At 36.1% G+C, this 23004-nt stretch overlaps 1 protein-coding gene across 3 annotated transcripts in view; it reads right to left on the reverse strand.

Moving 5' to 3' along the window:
- Positions 1–23004, reverse strand: part of SLC10A7 (solute carrier family 10 member 7) — a 189190-nt gene that overhangs the window by 118884 nt on the left and 47302 nt on the right. For all 3 annotated transcript variants that reach the window (XM_084884288.1, XM_084884289.1, XM_084884291.1), the window contains exon 5: positions 1184–1222. In XM_084884288.1, the coding sequence (XP_084740414.1) occupies positions 1184–1222 (39 nt within the window). The remainder of the gene's footprint in view (positions 1–1183; positions 1223–23004) is intronic.

Consider the following 23004-nt stretch of genomic DNA (forward strand, 5'->3'; position numbering starts at 1 on the left):
AAGGTATTCTGTCGATGTGAAAACATATAGAAGATAATAGTTCCATACATGCAATAATTACTTAAAATATTATTGTGTCTAAAGTAAGTAGTTCATGATATCGTTTTCATTAAGCAGACACTATTATCTCTCTTCTAAAACCCAATAATAACACAGCTTTGGGAATAACATTACTATTTTTTAAAACATAAGATGTATTTTAAACATATTTTGCAGAAGCTATGTAAGTAAAAGCTTTGTAACACTGAAACATTAAGATCTGTATAGAAGTATATAGAATTAACACATTTAAACATATCACATGTTTAAAAGCTTTCACTCCATTTAAACACAAACAATAAGTCAAGGATATTTTATACAGAAGCAGTTTACACCCCACTGTAAACTGCTCAATTATTTGTACTACATATCTGCTAATAAGTTATGTACCTAAAAAGAAAGTTTCTAATTTATCTCCATGAATTCAGCATAGTTTTAGGGAGGATATAAGTAAAAATATTCAATTAATAAAAAATTCAACTTCTTTCTCATTCTTTCATAAGAAGTCTTTGTTATATCATCTATTTAAAAATAATGATTAAAAATGATAAAATAGTATTGTCCTTATCATTATATTGGTTCTACTTATGAAAGTTGAACTATTTTTATATAGAATTTGTAGTTTGCCTGTCAAAAAATATTGTATTTTCTTGCAAATTACTCAATAATTTCCTCATTTCAACTTTTTTTCACATAGATTTCTCAGAAGAAACCAAGATAGTAGCTTCTTTGACAATGGAATGTACAAAATAAATGGCATGTCAACAAGTAAATTAGCATTCCCTTTCTGACCAGCTGGGTCATGTTTCCTTTTCAAAATCCTCATTCCCATGATACAAAATAATAATAATCTAAAAGACCTCATTAAATGGTCAATATATTGACATAACCTCTATAAGGAGACACATAGTGTTCTAATTGATTCCATGAATCCATTACATGGAATATTAAACCCAAGTCCCCAATTATATTGTAAGATAAATTTTTTCTTATTTATTAATTAATTTTCTCCCAATTATGAATAATAGAGCATAAAAAAATTAAAACACTTTTATATTTAACTAAACAATAAAAGAAGTCCAATTTCACTAAACCTTTCATATAACAAAAGTTATAATAGACAAGTTAAACCATGTTTACTTACCAGAAAACTTCCAAAGGCTGAATTAAATATTGCTGCTGCCTATAGAGAAAATAAATGGGGGAAAAACTCGCTGAATATGAATAGGAAAAGCAAAAGCAAAGGTTTTCGTTGCCCCATCCCCCACCATTCAAAATCTTAAAACATTGACCCTATAAAGCAAAGTTAATCACTGCTTACAAAATTGCCAGTAGCCTAATTGTTTACTAAGACAGATGAGCTGCAAGTTAGAAATTCATAAATAGTGGGTCCCAAAAGCAAGCAGAAAAGGCGTGCATGAGGTGCTCTGAACCTATACGACAGCACCAAAGAACTGTCACCAGCAGTAAATTGAAACCTTGTTGTTATTGATTTTGCTACTAAAGTTAAAACAATCAGAGGGTGATTTATTCATAAAAATTTTCATATTACTGGAAAGTGAAAGACCAGAATTATATTAAGAAAACATTAACTGCTCTCTATCAGGGAGCCGAAGTCCTCAGAGATACACACAGCAGAGAGATCTGTGGCCTCCATACAACACACATTAAAATTATGAACAGTGTTTTAAGACCATGGAAGTTATTGCAATTCCATTAATTCTAAGGTAGAAATAAGCAAGAAACACTTCTATTGGGTGTTCACCATTTAAAGAAGAAATATTTGACTTCGCTTACCTAAATATCCAGGGAATACACAGTAGATGTAACACAGCTCTTAACTTTCGATCAATCACTGTATTCCTTGAAGCTACACCTGAATCCTAAAAGCTTCTCCTATTACTCAAAAAGGATAGGAACTTGTATAACATCCAATTTGAGGAAAGAACGGAGAAAGAAAGAAAATAATAATAAAAGGCAAAAGGAGGGGTAGAGAAACCTATTGACACTTCCTGAAGATCCACAGCAGAATTATATTAATCACCATGGACATTTGCAGCCACTTCGTGGTACGAAGACGATGCCAGTTTAGCAAGTTTGAACAAAGTCCAGAGCCAGGAGCTAGGAGCTGCAGCCGACATGCCTTCTGCTCCAGAGGAGGAGGCGATGAGAGTGCATGGGTAATGAGATCCTTGGCTCCGGAGAGCTTAGCGCTCCTGTTCAAGTTCATAATTAATTCAAAGCTTTGATAATTTCATTAGATTTCTCCTTTGCTGGCTCCATCAATAAAAGATGGCACTGAACCACACCTCCTCTGTGGCATAAACATAGGTATAGGCAGACCAGGGAACCCTCTGCTTCATGACAGAGACAACGGCATATGGTGTTCCATGTTGTGCAGGGAGCAGTGGAAGAAACAAAGATTTGGCTAAAATAAAACAGGGCAGGGGGCAATGGCAAACGAGAGCAACATACACGTATCTTCCTGGAGTTCCGTTATGGATGATTCAGGAAAAAAGTTTGATGTGGGGAGGAAAAGAAGTAAAACGGTAGAAAGAAATGAGCTGTAGTGAGATCAACTACACTGGGACACTGCCTTCCTTTCTACAAAAATGCACCTTCCCACAAACAATGTTTATTTCCAGGTACTGTGTTCAGCTTACAATGGGTTGATCTCTATATTTAATAAAGAATGAGGCCTTCCTCTTTGAGCTCCTCTCTTCCAAACTCACTCCTTTCCAGTGCCTTTCCCCAACCTTAAACTAGCAACTGATGGTGTTGCCTAGCATTAAAAACAAAAAGAGCCCTAACTGGTTTGGCTCAGTGGATAGAGTGTCAGCCTGTGGATTGAATGGTCCCAGGTTCGATTCCAGTCAAGGGCATGTACCTTGGTTGTGGGCACATCCCAAGTGGGAGGTGTGCAGGAGCAGCTGATTAGTATTTCTCTCTCATCAATGTTTCTAACTCTCTATCCTTCTTCCTTCCTCTCTGTTAAAAATCAATTAAAATATATTATAAATAAACAAAAAAACAAACAAAACAAAACATGATGGTTAGAAGTACCAAGGCTCAGAAGTCAAGTAAAATAAATGTCAATTACTATTAAAATTGCCATATACCCCATCCAGATCTCTTTTTAAATCCAAACACAAGAAATATATTTCATATGATTGGCTGTCTTCCTGAATTTTATAAAATGACGGTGATGACAGTGATGATATCTTAAGTACTCCAAGATGCTGCAGGCTCACTATTCCTAGTTGTGTTTCTGACAGAGGTAATGTATTTGAACTCACTCACCTACACTAGTACCTGGTCCTCCCAGGCAGTGAGCTCAAGCAGTCACTGGTGAAAAGCTTTGGGTACTCTGAAGAATCATGTAAGATCAGACATTAACCCAAGAATGTAGGGCTCAAAATTAATAGATAATTGAACTAATAGTTGGCTCAATCCTGCATTTGTAGCATATAAAGGAATGATGTTTTCCAGGGTTCTGAAGAGTGATGATAAATATTCAGAGTATTTAATTGATGTATAAGGGACATGTGTATCTTTTGACTTGGTGAGGAATACCCAGCTGTTTAGTATCATATACAAAGCTCTCCATATACAGATTTCCATCTGGAGAGAGATGTCATTTCCTGCCTCAAATTTTATATCCTTACAACACTAAATTACTTGTGATTCCCTGAACTCATCATGTGTCTTTTTACCTTTCTTCCCTGGCCTGGAGTGTCTTTCTCTTTCCTCTACTACTGATCCTAGCAACTCAGCTTGGCCATTGTCCTTCCAAAAAGATGACAGTGTCCATGCCTGCTGCCACAACATCTTGAGCCTTTCCTCTGCCATGGCACCGACCACACAATGAAATGACCTTCCTACCTGCCTTCCTGCCCCACTCCAAACTCAAGTCTACTAAGGAAGAAATCTGCTAAAGCTTATCCTAAGCTCCTACATGTTTGCTATGAATTGCTGAAATAAGTAGAATTCCCAAAAACATTCCAAGTCTACCTCTTGTACCAAGTTACTCCATGTGTCTGGCAGAATCCAAGGACTGGAAGACACAAGACTGAATCTGACCAGGCCACAACCAAGCAACACAATGACAGACTTCAGTCTCCCACCCAACCTAAGCATCTCTTTGGCATCCTATTTTGCTTCCTGTTACCTTCTATTATGATAGAGTTACATAAATATGCATAACATAAATGTTTTAAAATCTACCACTGCTAAAAAGCAGTAGAGTTAGTTAAAAATCTACAGTTACCAGGGAATTCTCTGCAGCTATGAGGATGATTTGCCTGTACTGATATGAAAGCACGCTGACATTTAAAGTGAAAAAGCAAGTTTCAAAACAGCGTGTATTATTTCTTCAATATGGTTTTGTCCACACCACAAAGCAATTCTCAGACACCAACTGGGTGTGCTACAAGTCAATGCAATTTGCTACTATCTACCTGAAACTAGTGTCAGCTCCCAGAAGTTAAGGGCTCAGCCCCAGAAGAGTGCTCCCATTTTGGATGTCAATCACAAGTCTAAGTTGTCACCTGTGCTTCTGGCCAACTGGCTGTAAATCAAAGGTTCCCACAACCCCTCCTTGAGTTTGATTATTTTGCCAGAGCAGCTCATAGAACTCAGGAAACCAGCTTCCTCACTAGATGACTGCTTTGCTATAAAGAGATGTAACGCACAAGCAGCCAGATGGGAGAGGCACAGGGCAAGGCATGGGGCAGGGCACAGAGCTCTCAGGCCCTCTCTGAGTGCACCACACTCAGCACCTGCAAGTGTTCACCAACCTGGAAGCTCTTAGAACCCTTCCCTCTGGAGTTTCACTACGTAGACTTTGCTGATGAAATCATCGGCAATTGGTGATTGACCCCACTCTCTAGCCCTTCTCTACTCCCCAGAGGTCTTGGAGTCAAAGGAGAAGTTCCAAACCTCTAACACGGGTTAGTTCCCCTTGCAAACAGTCCTATCCTTAGGTTAGCTAGGGCTTCCCCAAAATCACCTAATTAACAACAATAAACGCCATTACCTGCTCTCTTCCCTTAGGAAATTCCAAGACTTTTAGGATCTCTGTGCCAGGAACTGGGATGAAGACCAAATATATATTTCTTATTATAAAGCATGACTTCTCATTCCTATTGTGTAAACATTTACACACACACATACATATACACAGGTATGTGTAAGAAAACACTATTTTTTATAAAAGGGGTAAAAAATACGAACTATGATTAAATTTGTTGAACAGCATTGAGCAAAGGTCCTTTTTATTTTTCATTTTGTTCATTTTGTTTATTTTGTTTTCTGTCCTGATTAGCTTTTGTTTCTAACATGTTATTTTTCTATATGTCACAAGGGTTTATCTGGCCAAAGAGATGTTCAGCCATTCATTGTTTGCATTTTGAATTCCTTTGTATTAAAATGTAATAAATATTTCATTTTAAAATGAAATTAAGATTGTAATCCCTGCTTTGTACCTTAGAGGTACCTCCTAATGGCTGCTTGACAAGCTGGGGTTGCCCACCCGCTGCACCTCGCTGCCCTGGGGATGAGAGGCCACAAAAGGAGCCCAGGACTGTTTCCAGGAGTGTCTCTAGGGTGTGAATATTTGGTATTGAAAATAAATCAAAATCCATTATTATTTCTGCATTATAACAAACAAGGCTATAGAGAATACAAACCTATGAACTGAGATGGAACATAAGCCACCAAAGACAATTCGATCTGAAGGTAGAACTCCTCAGGTTATATGAGCAGACTTCCTTAGGATATGAGTTTCCTCTCCTCTGCCTACTAAAAGCCATAACTGAGGCAGTTCACTGATTTTTAAATGTAGCATTTCATTGATCTCTTTTGCTAGAAACAATTTAAAAACCTATTCCCCAAGTAGAATGCTTTATCTTAACAGTGTTTCCTAAACTTTTGACATATGTGTACCCCTTCTATAGTTTTTGTGACGCTGAGTACCCCTCGTACTCATGAGAACATAAAATTAGGCGCAGCTAAGCACGGTGCAGTGCATATCCCTACCAAACTCCGATGCAATGCATACCCCCATCAAACTCTTCCCGTACCCCTGGGGGTACGCGTACCACACTTTGGGAAACACTGAATTCTACAGGAATTTCCATTACAGCAAAAATTTTGTCTAATTTGTATAAGATTGTATTCTCAGTGCTTAGAATAGTAGCTGGCTCATGGAAGACCCTCAATACACATTACTGAATGAAAGACTGAGTAAGTGTATGAATGAATACTTCTTGTGCTAACTGAATGCCTTGCACAGTAATATTTTCATTAATGAACTCATGAAACCTACCCACAGTGTATACCTTGGTGTAATCACATCTGATAGGTAATTAGATCAATGCTAACTGGGAGAAAAAGTTCATATTGAGGTGATTTTTTAATACTATGTAGATTGGCTTCCTTTATATTACACATGTTTAAATAACATATTGCTTTTAGTATCAGCCCAATTTTACCCAATATATGGTATTTTACTAATGTTTCATTATATATTGTACAGCCTGTCTTTATTAAATTATTTTTGAAAATTGAGCAAGTTCAATAATGAATTCATTTCTTCATAACCTACTTGGAATTATTTAAAATAAAAGGGTAAATTTAAAAAAGAAACCTGAAAACAATGGTGACAAAGAGTCCTCTGGCTCATAAAAGCAAGCTTTCCCATTGCTGGATGCTTTTCAATGTTGTGAAGTTCTACCTTACAGTAAGCCCCAACCTTCCCCTTCCTTATTGCCATGCATTGACCATGCGTCATGCTCTGCAGTTCTGTAAATATCTAATCTTCTTTGCATTTTTTAATGTTTTTAAATTTATCTTTAATGTTTAAAGTATTACAGATGCCCCCCTTTCCTTTCCCCATTAACCCCCTGCACCTCACACCCGTCCCCCTCCCTCGCCATGACTGCACTTCAAATATATGAACTGCTGGGCCATAGCCACGTCTTCTCAGTCTTCTCTTATAACATTGTATCTGAAACTCATAATGCTGATCCAACACCCCTCTTTATCCTTCTCTCATCAGTGTACTAAATAAAAAACAAACATGAAACCCATTGTGTATAGAGCGCATGAATAACCTACTGCAAGTTAATGTATGAAACTTTCAGTGTTCACTGTCGCATACTCTGCTTCCCCAATCAACGTATAATGTTCACCAAAATGTTAAAAGGGGACATTTATGATTCTTTTAGAATTTCTAATAATGCTCCAAGCTGAGAATGTGTGGTAAGTATCTACTCTAAAGTAAGGTATATATATCCATGTAATACTTATAAAAAGACATGAAAACTAGGCCAGGGACCATTTCACATGCAGGCTATATGGTTACAATCTAGAAATTCTAGAGGAAGAGTAATAAAAGGATATTTCTGGGACTAGAGGGTCTTTTGACTTTTTCTTCCTCCTCTAGGGAAGAAAGCCAGCCTGCCCACCACACCTCCCAAGCTGGGGATGGGGAAAATATATTCAAAAGAGCCAACAGTGGGGAAAGGAGACATTGCTGGAAAGCAAGAATGACATTGCTGTCTTGTGCTGTGTGTTTACTGAGGGGAAAAAAAGCAATGGCTAGGCTACCACAGAGAAGAGCACTCTTTGAGAGTTTTGGGAGCTATATTCCCTAGGATTGAGGAGGTTGGGGGAGAAGGATGTGTAAGTGAACCAGAGAAAGGTACTAGACATAGAGAAGTTAGTCAAAACCAGAAAGGGAAAGCAGGTGAGTGGCTGCTGCACTCTCCTGGGAATGCTGATCACACCCACAGTGCAATTAGCACAGGTTCATCCTGCAAAGGTTGAGGCCGAGAAATGAGACCTGCAGCAGGCGGAGCAGAACAGAAAGGGCTTTCCACTCTGGAAGAGCAACTAGGGACTCTACTTACAAAGTCAAGAAAGGAACACATGGCTGCATCAAGGGTGAGCATGGGCTTAAGTCATACTACCCAAGTGATTCAAGAACCCCAAACGCATGATTAATTCAAAGAACAGGGAAGAGAAAACGGATCAAAGACCAGTGGAACTCCTAAGGCCAGGAAAGAAGCAAATGCAAAGCGTCTCTGAGGTCACTTCCATAATCCAGACCAAAGTGGATTCCCAGACCAAATAGCCCCCACTGCAGGAGTTTACAATCAAACATTACAAACAATATCAGAAAGCTGTCTAGGACAAAAGCTGTCTAGCACTCTAAAGCAGTTAGTAAAGGAGGAGAAACTAAGTTTCCACAATATACTAAAGAAGAAAGTGCTAGATAAACTAAAGACCTAGATTTGAAAGGCAAAACTTTAAGAAATTATGAGAAAAGATCTTTATGCCTTTGGGGGGAAAAAAATAAACACAATTTTTAAAAAGTAAGACACAAAAAATTCACACAAGAAAGGAAAAGCTAGGATTGCCATGCAACAAAGTTCTGGCCAGTGAAATACACACACACACACACACACACACACACACACTAGAGGCCTGGTGCATGAAGGGGGTGGGGTGGGTCCCCTCAGCCCAGCCTACACCCTCTCCAATCTGGGACCCCTTGGGGGATGCCTGACTGCCAGTTTAGGCCCGATCCCAGTCAGACATCCTTCTCACAATCCAGGACCATTGGCTCCTAACTGCTCACCTGCCTGCCTGCCTGATCACACCTAACTGCCCTCCCCCTGCCAGCCTAATCACCCCTAACTGCTTCCCTGCTGCCCTGGTCATCCCCAACTGCCCCCCCCCCACCAGCCTGGTCACCCCTTACAACTCCCACCCCACCCCCGAAAGTCTAGTTGACTCTAACTGTCCCCCTCTGCTGTCCTGGTTGCCCCAAACTGCCCACCTCCTGCCAGTCTGGTTGCCTCTTTGTGAGAGGGATGTCTGACTGCCCTCCCACCACCACCAACCTGGCCATCTCCAACTGCACCCCATGCTGGCCTGATCACCCCCTACGCAGCCTGCTATTCAATTTTCCGTCTGGTCATTTAGGTCATGATGGCCCCTGGCTTTTTATATATTAGGATTGATATAGACTTTGACAGGCATGATGGGCTGCAGTGGGGTAGGGAGGATCGTATCTGACCCTGCCTTTCTTCCCTTCTTCCTCCCCAGAGCCATGAAAGCTATCTTGCACCAGAAGAGAAAGACCGAAAGAAATGCAGAGACAGCCTCTCTAACATCATGGAGCCTCAGAACAAATGCCAGCACCCTTACCCACAGCCATCTTGGTAAATGAGTCCCTGCTTGTTGAAGCTGCGTTCAGTCTCATTTTCTATTATTTAAAGCCTATCTGATATAATCTTGTTCCTAAACAAGGGAGAAAATAATAAAGGACCAATCAGGCCCTATCTCTTATTCCCATTGCCAATAGCATTACACAAAAGATAAGGAAAAGAAGACTGACTGTTGGTGATAACTGTTGGGAGATTAAAGCTGCATTGTCTTACCCCAGAAAAGGTCCTCAACTATGTGAATTTATATCACTTCAGCCTCTGATTCACAAGAACTGACCTTAGTATTTATTTCCTTTCTAAGCATAGGTTCAGTTAAAAAAAAAAAAGACTATAAAGACATCAAAGATTGAATTCTAAACCTTGGGTTTCCATTAAATATGGAAACATAATATTGTCTTTTTACTTGTCAGACATTTTTCAAAGTTTCATAGAAAAGCAAAATATTTTTAAAGAATTAGGAACAAGTTTATTCTGTTTGATTTAAAAGACAATTATAATGGATTTCTGATAAGCACCTTAGTTGCTAGGACATTTTATTTTTTTATTAAATTATTATCTGTGTAAATATTTTACCATTGCCTCTCCCTTCCCATACATACCCACCCTCCCCAGAGTTTTGTGTCCATTGGTTGTACTTATATGCATGTATACAAGTCCTTCGGTTGATCTCTTATCAACCCCAGCCCTCCCTCCCCTCCCCGCTGTAATTTGACAGTCTGCTTGTTGCTTTACTGTTTCTATATCTATCTTTTGGTTCATCAGTTTATAATGTTCACTATTTAATGACCACTATTTTCACTGGATAAATCTCATAACAAGTAAAATTTGTGTTATACATTTCTCTATTACATTTAAGTTCCACTGAACCATGATACAAAAGTGAATATATAAGACATCAATTAAAAAGCAGGTTTATATACCATGTTCAACATTAAAGGAGCACTCTTCATTTGATTCTAGTATTGTTACTGAATTTTTAAGACAGCAATGGCTACAAAGTAAAATATTGTTCTGAAATCAGTGTTGAATCTTTCTTCTCAACAAATAAATATAAACGAGGACTATAATACTGCTACAAGGCATTCGCCAATTTAAAGAAAGATTACGTTTAGAACATGTACCATTAAAAGTCACCATTTTAGTGACCACTTTAACTCCCTGTTCATATATATGCAAGTTAAGAGTAAATGGCATTTCTGAGAGTTAGCTACATTTCTTCCCTATTTCTAAAGGTCCATTTCTTGAAACCAATGGAAAAAATTATTTAATATCTTTAATCTTGAAGTGCACTGGGGGTGGCTATTCTTATTTATAACTATTCATCTAATTTCAGGCAAGGAAAAAAATATATTCAAGTTACTGTTTCTGGGCACTAAATTGAATCAGGTGTCTTCTCCTCTTAAGAAAATTAAGTTGCTTTTGTGCGAGAGTGTTTTAATGAGAACAGAGTGTGCCGACAGTGATGAATGGGAATGACACCAGAGAGAGCATGTAAGCAGGACAATATGTGCATGTAACAGTCTTACAGCCTATTTTTCACTGACTATTCTGAATGACTCCGCTGTTTCTTAAGGGGCCTATTAATCTCAAATTTAGTTATTACACAACGTTTATTTGAACATATATTCTGCGGATGATGACAGTTAATAAAGGAAATCTTTCACAAGCTGTATTTTTACATATTGTTCCAACTGCAGCTCCCAGTCATTTGATGGTATTGATGGAATAACCTGTATTGTGCTGAGGCTTTTTTTAAAAAGGCACATATATTCAGATTCCTTTCTAAGCACATGGGGACTCTTAAATAACTGTTAAAATGCACACAGAAAAATCCTACTATGAAACAGTACAAGTAATAGGACATCTTCACTGTTCAACAAAGATTGTTTAATGTAAAAAGACCCCTCCTAAGACAAACCAGATACTTTTTAAAGCTTTGGTGCATAATGCACAATGCTTCTTGCATGCCAGTCTACATGCTCACAATATGCATGGAGCAGAGAAGGGAAGCCAAAATCAATTTTCCTGAGGTGCAAAAAGAATCAAGTAACACAGCAGTTTTGATTTTTCTCCATGGTGTGCTTTATTTTATTTTATTTTATTTATGTTTTTGTGTGTTTTTTTTTTTTAATAAAACCCCATGTACTTAAAATAGCGGTGCTCCTGTAGTCTGGTAGCATACTTAAAGGCTTAACAGAATTATTTTCACACTTTCCTTTAAAAAAATGTATTTATCAACTCAAATAACTTCATCAATTCAGACTGAGGCTCTTGTTCCAGGAGAAATCTGTTACATTAAATATAACTGGTTCATAATAAGAAAACCTATTAGCAGAAAAATACTTATAGTAGTATTTTTAAATCCCCCTCATAATTGAGATGAATACAGACTTACACACTTTCAATTCCATTCCTGTGAAATCTCAGGCTTCAAAGGTATTCAATTTCAATGAAATCAAAATTTTCAAGTGGGAAGGGCCCTTAGATACTATGACAAGCCCATTATAATGAAGAAACAGAACTCCACGGAGATGAAGGATTTTTCCCAAGGTCATATTGGCTAGTGGCAAAGCTAGAAAGAACTCATCCCCCTATATCCTCTCTATTATACCCACATTGCCTATTTTACATCTTATTTTTAACAGATATTTGTAGCTATATGATACAAAAATGGCATATACCAAAACACTAACTGTGATTATGTTGGGATAATGAGATTATGGGTATTTTTTCCTATGTGCTTTTCCCTTATATTTTCAAGGTTTTATACCGACCATGTGCTTATTAGTAAAAAAGCATACAATAAATATTTTATGTTAAGTACACCTAACATTTTAAAGGCTCTCTCTTTAATCTTTAGGGAAACCTTGAACAATGCTGTGCACATATTAGGTACTCAATCCATGTCTGACCAAAAATTGAGCGAATTTGAGGATAATGCCAAAAAGAATCCACCTAAACAGTCTTACTTGTTATATTAACACTGAATACTCAGAGGAAAAAACTGTGGGTGTGGATGTAACTCAGAATATCAATTATTAAATTTAAAATACATATTATTTATTTATAGCATACTAAACACTCAAATATCTATGATGTGGCTGAATGAAACCTATTTAAAATATTATATACTACTTGAAATGCCAAGTTTTCAATTATTCCTGAGGTTTCATTGTTTTCAATCTTTTGGGTTTCCAATCTCCTGTCAAAAAGGAATAAAATTATTTATTCTTTAATTATAAATTAATTCAACACAAATCTATTAAACAATTTATTAAGTTCAGCACTAGGAATACAAAAATAAATGCCCATAGACTACTGCTCACAGAATAGAGCTAGGAGACAGGCATCATAATGGCTATAATACAAGAACAATAGGATCAAAGTGTTATGGCAGCACAGAAATCAACTACTAAAATTTCCTTTAAAATGGCCTTTTTCAATACCTCCGAGTGATATACGAGGAGCACTTCTCTGATCAATTAATGGACGCTCTGTTTAATGCCAACATATGAACTAAGCTCTCAGCACACCAACAGAGAAATTGCCCAAGAATTCCCCTAACACTTTGTTTAGAAGTGCGTCCACAAAACCTAAGTGACAACCTATGTCAAACCATCTAATGTTTCTTGCAAATTTCAGACCCCACCTACCTAACTCTGTTATTTCTGCTCTTTTCCATCCATTAGGACTGGGAATCTCAGAGCTTCTTAAGAGGGCAATGGATCAATCCCTCAGCAATAACTCTTTCATCCGCTTTTCATTAGCAATAAAATAGCTTCCCCGCTATCTTCTGGGAAATAACTTAGCACAGATTCTGCAGATTCTTACCACAGAACTGCAGTGGACTTCCACACATCATCTAACCTAGGCACTTTTCCTCAAAGAGGGCTACACTGAAATCACTAACCAATAGAACCAACCTATCCTATTCTTCATGATTTCGGGACTACACAATCTCTTTTAGAATTCTAGATTTAAAGTTTATATTTTAAATCACGTTTTCACTAGCAAGTCCTTTCCTCGTCTGAATTAACTTTTCATTGAGATCATTGACAGAGGAGTGAAATATGGATTGGCTGCCTCCTGCACGTCCCCAACCGGGGCCTGAGCCTTCCACCCAGATGGATACCCTGAGTGGGAATTTAACTGGCAACTTTTCGGTAGACGCGACAGTGTCCACCCAATGAAGCCACTCTCATCTGGGCTGTTCTATATTTTTATTGCAGTGGTGTTAATACTCTTTATGTATTTTCCAAAACTAATCAAAATACTTTTAAAGGGTGCATTTTTCTTTCTGCAAATTATGCATCCATAAGCCTGACTTTTTAAAATCATAAAATTAAAAAGTAAACAAATAGTAGGAAAATGTGACATTATGATTTAGCTCTCTCATATTTACTTGGTTTTGATGTTTATACAGAAATGTCAATAAGTAAATATTAATAAAAACAAATAATAACTACAGTTACTATCACTACTTACTACCTATGAAAGCTTAAGATTCAAAGCTCTGTTTATAACTTATAAAAAATGTCTTTTTAAATAATTATTTTAATACATATTGTGGATAATACATAAGACTCTATGGCCTTAGGGGCCCTAATTTTTTTTAAATACAACCTCCTTTTATACTTTTTAAATATGATAATGATTTCATGTCAAATAAACTTTTAATTTAAATTCTTCACAGATGCACCTGTGAAATACTAGGAAAATATTAAAAATGAAGTCAGAAGACCTGGTTTCAAAACAACTTCGTCACATATTCAGCTGTGAAAACTCTAAATCTAAGTTTCTTCATTTTGCTCAATGGGAATAACTGCATCCACTTCATAAATTTTTCTAAGGATTAAAGGAGATGAAAAATATAAAAATCCCTGGGTATCCTACAAAGATATAAAGTACCATATTAAGTAAGACCCAGCAAGCCTTCATTATAGTCAACCCTTGAACAACATGGGTTTGAACTATGAGGGTCAATTTATAGTGGATTATTTTTCAATAAATACTGTTACTGTATTTTCTCTTATGATTTTCTTAATAATATTATCTTTTCTCTAGCTTTATTGTAAGAATACAGTATATAATACATATAACATACAAAATATGTGTCAGTAGACTGTTTATGTTAAGGTAAGGCTTCCAGTCAATAATAGGCTATCAGTAGTTACGTTTTTGGGAGTTAAAAGATATATATAGATTTTTTTATTGCAAGGAGAGGATGAAAGGGGGAGGGGGCACTGCCCCTAGCACTCACATTGTCTAAGGGTCAACTATACAACTGTTCGTCTTCCAAGTCCCCAAAGAACTTGGGTTGTATATGGAAACAAGAGATGTCTTCACAAGAGAAGGTTCACTAATGAACTGATCATTTCTAAAATGATTCCCAAGAAAGCATTCTCACTTCCCACACTCACACTCAAACTATTTCACAATAATATCTATCTCTGTACTTCAGTTTTGGTTGGTTTACCCTCACAGATGGTACAGTTAGATACCTGATAATACATTACAAACAAAATGAAAATATGTTGCTAAATATAACTGCAAGTCCTACAGAAGATGCAGGATTTTATTGAGTCAATGAAACTAAAACAAAGACAATGACAAGTAAGAAAAAAACATAATTGACAAGATATGTGCTTTAAAAGAGATTAATCTGAATCTAAATATACTAATATGTGTGTATATATGTGGTTTTTTAAATTCTTTATTGTTTAAAGTATTACATATGTCTCCTTTTTCTTGCATTGACCTCTTCCTGACCACTGCCACCCTCTAACACATAAAAATATATATGTATTTTTTAATCCTCACATGAAACTATTTTTCCATTGATTTTTAGAGAGAATGAAAGAGAGAGGGAAAGACAGAGGGAAATATCAATGTGAGAGAAACACATGGATTGGTTGCCTCCTGCATGTGCCCTGACCAGGGCCCAGGCAGGGAGGAGCCTGCACCCAGGTACATGCCCTTGACCAGAATCAAACCCAGACCCCTTCAGACTACAGGCTGACAAGCTACTCACTGAGCCAAACCTAGTAGGGCCAGAATATATTTTTAAGTGAGAAAACCTGTAAAAATTGAAGATAACTAAATTCTTTTTGCATATTAGTATATTTATGATTGTTTTGTAAAAATAAATAGGAGGGAGAGTTGTGACATCATGTCATCATACAATTTTCTTGGGAATACTACAATGATATTCCACCCTCCAAAATAATAACTGATTCTTCATTCACACCAAGAATTAGTAAGTAGTTATAATATAACTGGAATTTTATTGATTGGATTACAAAATAAGCTTATTTTCATAATTTCATTTCATTTTTTAAAATAAAAATTAAACATATTTTTAGTAATTACTACTATATCATAATTTTCCTTTTAAAGTTAATTGACATTAAGTGAGCTTTCTACTGTATTATTTACTATTAAGTAATGTGGCTTTTCTTTTTTTTAAATTTTAATTATGCAAATTTTTATAGGGGACCAAATAGAGCAATTCTTTTTATTTCTTATAAAAGCTTAGCTGAGGTTAAAAAAAAAAAAGTTTCACTGTATTACACTCAGCTGAATAGAACTTAAATTTTCTACAAATAATAGAGTAACACAGGAAGAAATATTAGAGAGCGGCTCCCCAGTTCCCTAATCTTACAAATAACAACTGGACAGCAGCTCAGTGTGGGAAGTGACTTGCTCACAATCGCACAGTTTCTGGCAGCAGCCGAGTCAGAACTACAAGGAAGCGCTCCCAAACATTCTTCCTTCTCTAGGCCATTAATCTTTATTGGACTCTAATAGACTACATGGATAAGATATATGTGAATATCAAAAATACACGGAACGGAAATTGTATAGACACACTAAAACGTAAAACACTAGTCAGCAAGCAGTGAAGCACTAAATCGACTTCAAATTTTTATTAAGGTTATCCTTCTGTTAGTGATTGAAGGTATATTAGCTTAGAGGCCCATGCAATAGCTATAGCACCACAACTAATGGACTGCCAAGAGATGATTTAATAAAGAGGCCCAGCTGAACAACGGTGTGTAAGTAACTCTGACAACCTGAGGCTTTCTTCTGGTCAAACGTTTTATATCTGTAAGTGACTTTCTCTAAAGAAATTACCCGAGAAGATACTCTCAAAGGTTTCACTGTAATAACAATAGTCCAAACACTCTTGAGTTCAGAATCTCTGAGATCTTAAGATGTGATTTAAAAAAAAAAAAAAAAAAAAAAAAAGCTGAAAGGTCTTGTCCCCAGATCCTTCTCCAGGCACCATTTATAACATGGTTACAGGTCTAGTTAAATAATGCATTCAGCAACCACAATGCATATGTCTTTGGGTTGAAGTAAAATAAAGAAATAGAGTAACTTTTTAAATGTTCCCCTCTAGATTTTACTCACATAGAGCAATAGAAATTAGGAATGGGAGATGTAATTAAAATGTTAAGATTCACATTTCTATAAAATAGTATTATATATGAATTCCTCATCTTTCCAACAGGGACCAACCTGCGTTGAGATAACAAAAGTAGTGTGGGAGGAAACTATCAAATGAGCAAAGAATTTAAAATATAATAGTAATGCATATGATTGATGAGACTTCTGGGGAAAGGTCCTTGCACATCCTTTATAACCTTGCTGGAAGTGTCACAGGAAGCAGAAAAATTTTAAAAATATCATACATACCCCTTGGCCCACTAATTTCATTTTTAAAAGTCTATTTAAGAAAAGAATACAGCTCTGACCAGTGTTGCTTGATGGTTAGTATTGTCCCACACACCTAAGGGTCTCAAGTTCAATCCCAGTCAAGGGCATGTACCTGGGTTGCAGGTTCGATCCCCACCTCAGTTGGGGTGCAACCAATTGATGTGTCTCTTTAACATTGATATTTCTCTCTCTTTTTCTCTTTCTCTCTCTTTCTCCCACTTCATCCCTCTCTTCCACTCTAAAAAATCAATGGAAAGAATATCCTGGGGTGAGGAATAACAACAACAGCAAAGAATACAGATCCAAAAAATGATTTAGGTAATATAATTTTCTTCATAGCATTATTCTATAATAGCTAACTCATCCAGGGCTGAAGTAAATCATTGTACATCCACACATGAGAATAATAATAAGCATTTGAAAAGAATGTTGTAGAACACTACAAGACATGTTCACAATATGTTTTTAAGTGGACAAATAGAAATATAAAACAGTATGAAATATATGATTTCATTTTATTAAACATACATTTAGATAAAAAGGTCTTGAAGATACACATATAATATCTCAAGTGTGTATGAACCCAGTTATCATTTCTCCAACTCTGGCCTTTCCAGTGGGATTATGGTATTTGTTTTGTTTCTTTGTTTCTATATTTTCTAGATTATTCACTAAAAATACATGCAGATTTTTTAATAAGAAACTTAAGTTAGCAAAAAATTTCAATCAGCACCATAATATAAAATGTTTACAGTCATTCTGGAATATTGCCTGTGACTAGGAGATGGACAGTAAATGAAGAGTAATCTTTTCCCTTGATATGCCATTGGGCAAAAACTATGTTTATGTGATAATGTGAATCTAACCCTCCTCCCCCCAAAAAAGTCATTTCATTAAGAATGACAATACTTTCTGTTATTAGAAAAAGAAACCATGACAGTCATTATCAAAGCAGTCATTTGGGGGAAATTAAATTACAAATGAGGACAATTATGTGGAATGATTTTAGGTTGCAAGCAAAATGAATGAGGGTTTAAATACTTAGAGCCTCAGAGAATATCTTAGGTAAAACCAGAGTTTTTTATTTCCTTTGAAACAGAGTTTATTATTTACTCACTTAAAAAATGTATTCCTTTACCTACTTACTATAGCATTTTTTAAAGGAAGCTCAATTTCTTATGAAGCAAAGACCACCTGAATTTTCACATGAAATATTTCTACTGAGAGAATATTTCAAAAGACTGAAATTAAAAAAAAATTATCCATTTATGGAGGCCAGTAAAATATTAGGTAACCAGTGTGTATAACTAACACAACTCTCTCTCTCTCTCTCTCTCTCTCTCTCTCTCTCTCTCTCTCTCTCTCTCTCTTTCAGAGTGGTTTGTGCATCACATTTATGGCATGATTCATTCAAAATAGGTTTATAAAATAAATATTTTCTTCTTCGAAACACGTTTGAAAATAAATAAATGACTTAAAAATAACCTTTACCTTTCAAACTATGTTTAGATCATCTTAAAATGAATTGATTGAAAACATGTTCCTAGAAAAATTTACGAATAAAATGTTACCATAGACAAACACTGCTTAAGTGCAAATTATCTCTGCTCAAAGTGCTATTACATTTAATTATTCATAAAATACCCCTTGGTCAAGATATCGTAAGGAAAATTGAAGTATCATATAACAGTTGGATTGAGAGACCACAGTCACTCTCTGTAGACCTTAAAGATTTCAGTTGAACTGAAGTCTTTATTAGACACCAAGTGAGCTAACATGTACTGAAAGACTCTAAGAATATAAATGAGAAAGTTACTGCAACCAGCCCTCCTTTTTAAACCATAATTAGCTTAAATTCAAGACCTGAACTGTGAACATAGTTTTAACATTTTTCAACGTGTCCTTTACCCTGATTCCTCTCCTTGTCTTCTGTATTTTCCTTATCTATCCAAGCTTAAAGCTAAAAAGGTTTACTTTTTTTTTTTTTTTTTACAAAAAATATGGTTGCTTTTAAAAAATGTATTCCCTTAACTACTCTTTACATCTACTTTCTAATCCCCAACTCACTTAATTAAATTCAGGATGAATATAAATTATAATTAACATCTTTTGAGGGATTACATGTTCTAATCACAGTTATGCAGTGAATATTTGAAATGCATACATTTTGTTATATTATCTGAAATGCAAATTAGAGTCCAAAAAAGATGTTTAATAAAAATGTATAATACTGAAGACTTTATTATGGAACCTGAGGGACCAGAAATGAGATTAAAAGAGTAAAAGAACTGATAAAGTGCAAAAACAAATTGCTTCACCTCCCAAACCCCCAGAAATGGCCCCACTTGGCTCTCATTTAACCTAGCTTCAACACAGTTTAAAAACTGCCTTCCAAGAGCGTTCATTAATCAAACTGGATTTCATTCCCCTCCCCACCCCCAGTCAGGAGCTTCAATTTGAGATGATGCATAAAATTCTCCAAGAGCTAGAGACAAAAATCTGTTTTTCTGATCCAGGAATTTATAATGAAATGACTCTATTTACTTTACTTTCCCTTTAAAATAGCATTTTATAAGCAGAAGAAAAAAGCTGACACGTATTAAGTAAGCATCATCTGTATGCCAGACAATAAGTGTTATTTCACTTAATTCTCAAAATTATCCAATGAGGGATGCATTGTTCTATTTTATAGGTGTTAAAAATGAAGCTCAGAGGAGTGCAGTGCTGCAGACAAATAAGTAAAATGAATCAGCGGATGTAAGTGGGACTTTTAAAACCAGCCTCTCTTGTGAAAGGACCATTGTGAGACCTTAGGAGTGAACGCCGGGACAGACCACCTGCTTGCAACTCTTCATTCCAAATACAATTTCTCAAACAAGCTGTTAGGCTTTCCATGGTCCCAGAAGACACCTTCATCTTAAGTGGTATGCTTGGATAGACAGAATGCCTCAAATTTCATTCTGTGCTCTCAGCGCTCGTTCTGCCAAGTCCAAGTCCTTGCTGGGAGCCAGGCTTACTTCACCATGTTTCCATCAGTGTCCAGCCGTAAGGACAGGCTTTATCATGAAGTAAAAATCTGATTTATTCATGTATGCACAGTTTCCTTTCGGTAACTTTTCTCTGTTATCTTCAGGGTATTTTTGCACATTTATCAGGCTGTTAGGTAGATTCAAGGGTTGACTTTTATTCCCTTCAACTTCTAGTTTTATTTGCCAAGTTTTACTAGTAGTTAGACTAGTTCTTACTTTTTCCTTTGAGATCATCAGTATGAGATAATACCAAATTGCTAAGCTACCTAGCAAGTTAATCCTGAAATGTAGGGTTAAAAAAAACAACCAAACTTGTTAGCATGTTTGGTTTTTTTCTCATTTACTTATGATCCATCCTCCTAGCTCTATGTGACATAATTATCCCTAATGGGATACAACCTCTTGCACAAAAATGGTATGGACACAACCCAATGGTATGTTTGCATCTTTCCTATGAAGTGTATCCCAGTCATCAGTTCCCAAAGACTAGAGGGAGGCTGGTGAGAGAAGACAGCTATGTTTCAGCATGTAATTTACCACTTAAAACAGCCATGTACAGGCATGTACTAGAGGGTGCTAGACTTAGCTTATCTAGGTCTGAATCCAGCTTGATAGCTAAAGGACCTCCAATAAGTTTAATTTAACCATTTCAAGCCTCCCTGTTTTTTCATACCCAAAAATGGGTATTAGTATGTAGTTGTAAGCATTTTGTAAAAATTAAATGAGACTATTGATGTAAATCATTAGCATAGTAAGTGGTTTACAAATAATTAGCCATTACTAACTATATCATCATCAATACTAATGCATATTACTGTGGTGAGAATCATTAATAAAAGATTTTCTAGATTATGAAACTGGAACTAGAGATAATATTTCTGGTAATTTTGGAAAAATAAGAACAAATAAACATATTAAGGTAGAAAGAAGAAGGATGGCCAATAGGGTATGAGGCAAGCCCTTTAAAAAATGCCAAGTTTATTATTTTTAAATATATATATTTTATTGATTTTTTACAGAGAGGAAGAGAGAGGAATAGAGAGTTAGAAACTTATGAGAGAGAAACATCGATCAGCTGCCTCTTGCACAACCCCTACTGGGGATGTACCCGCAACCAGGGTATATGCCTTGACTGGAATCGAACCCAGGACCTTCCAGTCCACAGGCAGATGCTCTATCCACCGAGCCAAACCAGTTTCAGCAAAGTTTATTATTTTTTTACAGTATAACTCACTGTGATTTTAGACTCATAACCTGTTATGTAGAATACATAATATTTAGAGATTTGTGAGACCTAGAAAAATATTCAACAACAAAAATGTTATCATCTTTTAGGGGGGAAACTTAAAAGAAGTGGGAGAAGAGGAGGGTGGGGAGGTGGAATAAACCTTTAAGAAAGAGTACCGGTAGGTCCTAAAATTTTTAATTTGGATTGGGGTTTGGAATAAAATTATCATTAAATGAGCCCCTAAAGTCTCCTAAAAAGCAAAGGCTGAATGTGGAACACAACCTGAAGGGCAGCACAGTCACTGGACAACCTAATGGTACCAGAAGGGCAGAAACCAACTGCTCTGGAAAAATGTTTGCATCTTTCCTATGAAGTGTATCCCAGTCATCAGTTCTCCCACTCCAGCCTTTCTTGTGCCTCTGACAAAATAACAATGTGGGGAGGGTGCAGAGAAGTACAGATGATTGATGGAGGTAGAAAGGTGGCCATGAGCAGTCACCATTGGTGTCAGAGTTTGGAAATCTCAGTCAGAAGCTTCATGAAGCTGCCAAAGGGTTAAGGGGATAATGAGAGCAGTAGGAAAGGTAAGAGAAAACAAGGAGCAACTAGGATCCATGAACTTAATCTGAGTATTATCACCAAAATCAACCCACTATTCAATCAATAAGCAATTGATGAACTCCTATTGTGTATAAGAAATAAGAATTTTTTAAAATATAAGATATGATTCCTGTCCTCAAGAACATTTCAACCTACACGGGAGTACAGGACATGTCAGATCCAGAGCTACTTTAAAGAAAACCAAGCAATGGACAAATATTTGTTTAAAGCAAATAGACTATATAGATTTTCTTCAAAACAGACTTCCTTTAAAACTGAGTTTATTGTTTACTCTGGGATAGACTTCTTTCTATGTATAATGGCTTTGTTTGGGATAGATGTATAATGATGTTCTGATAATAGGTCTACATGATATTGGTGGGAGAACCAGGATGTAAAAAAAAAAAAAAAAAAAAAGGTGTAATCAAACCTTAGACTATTTCTTAACCCATCTCATGGTCTTATGTTTCCTCTAAAGGCTTTTCTTCAAAGTCCTAACAATTAGCAACTATTATTAAAACTTCATGCATTCTTTAAGATGTCATTTTTAAGGAATGTGCTTTACTAGAGCTCCTCCTGAAATGTCCTAATTAAACATTAGATTTTAAGATGTAGATACACATATTAAATATAGCTATAGACATACACATATGTATTTTCCAGTACCCACATGCATATTCATGTATACGTACACATATCTATACACATATCAACACACACACACACACACACACACACACACACACACACAACTAACTAAAAGGGGAAAACAAAGACATATAAAAGAATTTTGCTAAAAGCACAAAGAAAGATTGTTTTGACAGAACTGGTTCCTTCTTGCTTTATTCTGTATGGATAAAATCGAATTCACAATTACCTGTTCAGAAATTCTCTTTTCTAACATAACAGGTATCTACCTTAAACTTCAGACTTTTTGCTGAGGTGTTAAAATTATTAGAAAGAATCATGTGTATTCTTTTTCATCAGATATATGGTAACCATCCTACCAGTTTATGGAGCCTATACTAGACCCAGACTTTAAGCATTTGCTGACCTTTATTATCTCGATGAAGTTCCTATTTTTAAGTCTAGAAGGCATTACCCATGCAGGCAGTTGGCTGGGACATGAGTTGACACTAATAATGCCCACTATTTC

Source organism: Pipistrellus hanaki, assembly GCF_964339955.1.
Source record: "Pipistrellus hanaki genome assembly, chromosome: 5".
In the NCBI taxonomy this organism is placed as follows: Eukaryota; Metazoa; Chordata; class Mammalia; order Chiroptera; family Vespertilionidae; genus Pipistrellus; species Pipistrellus hanaki.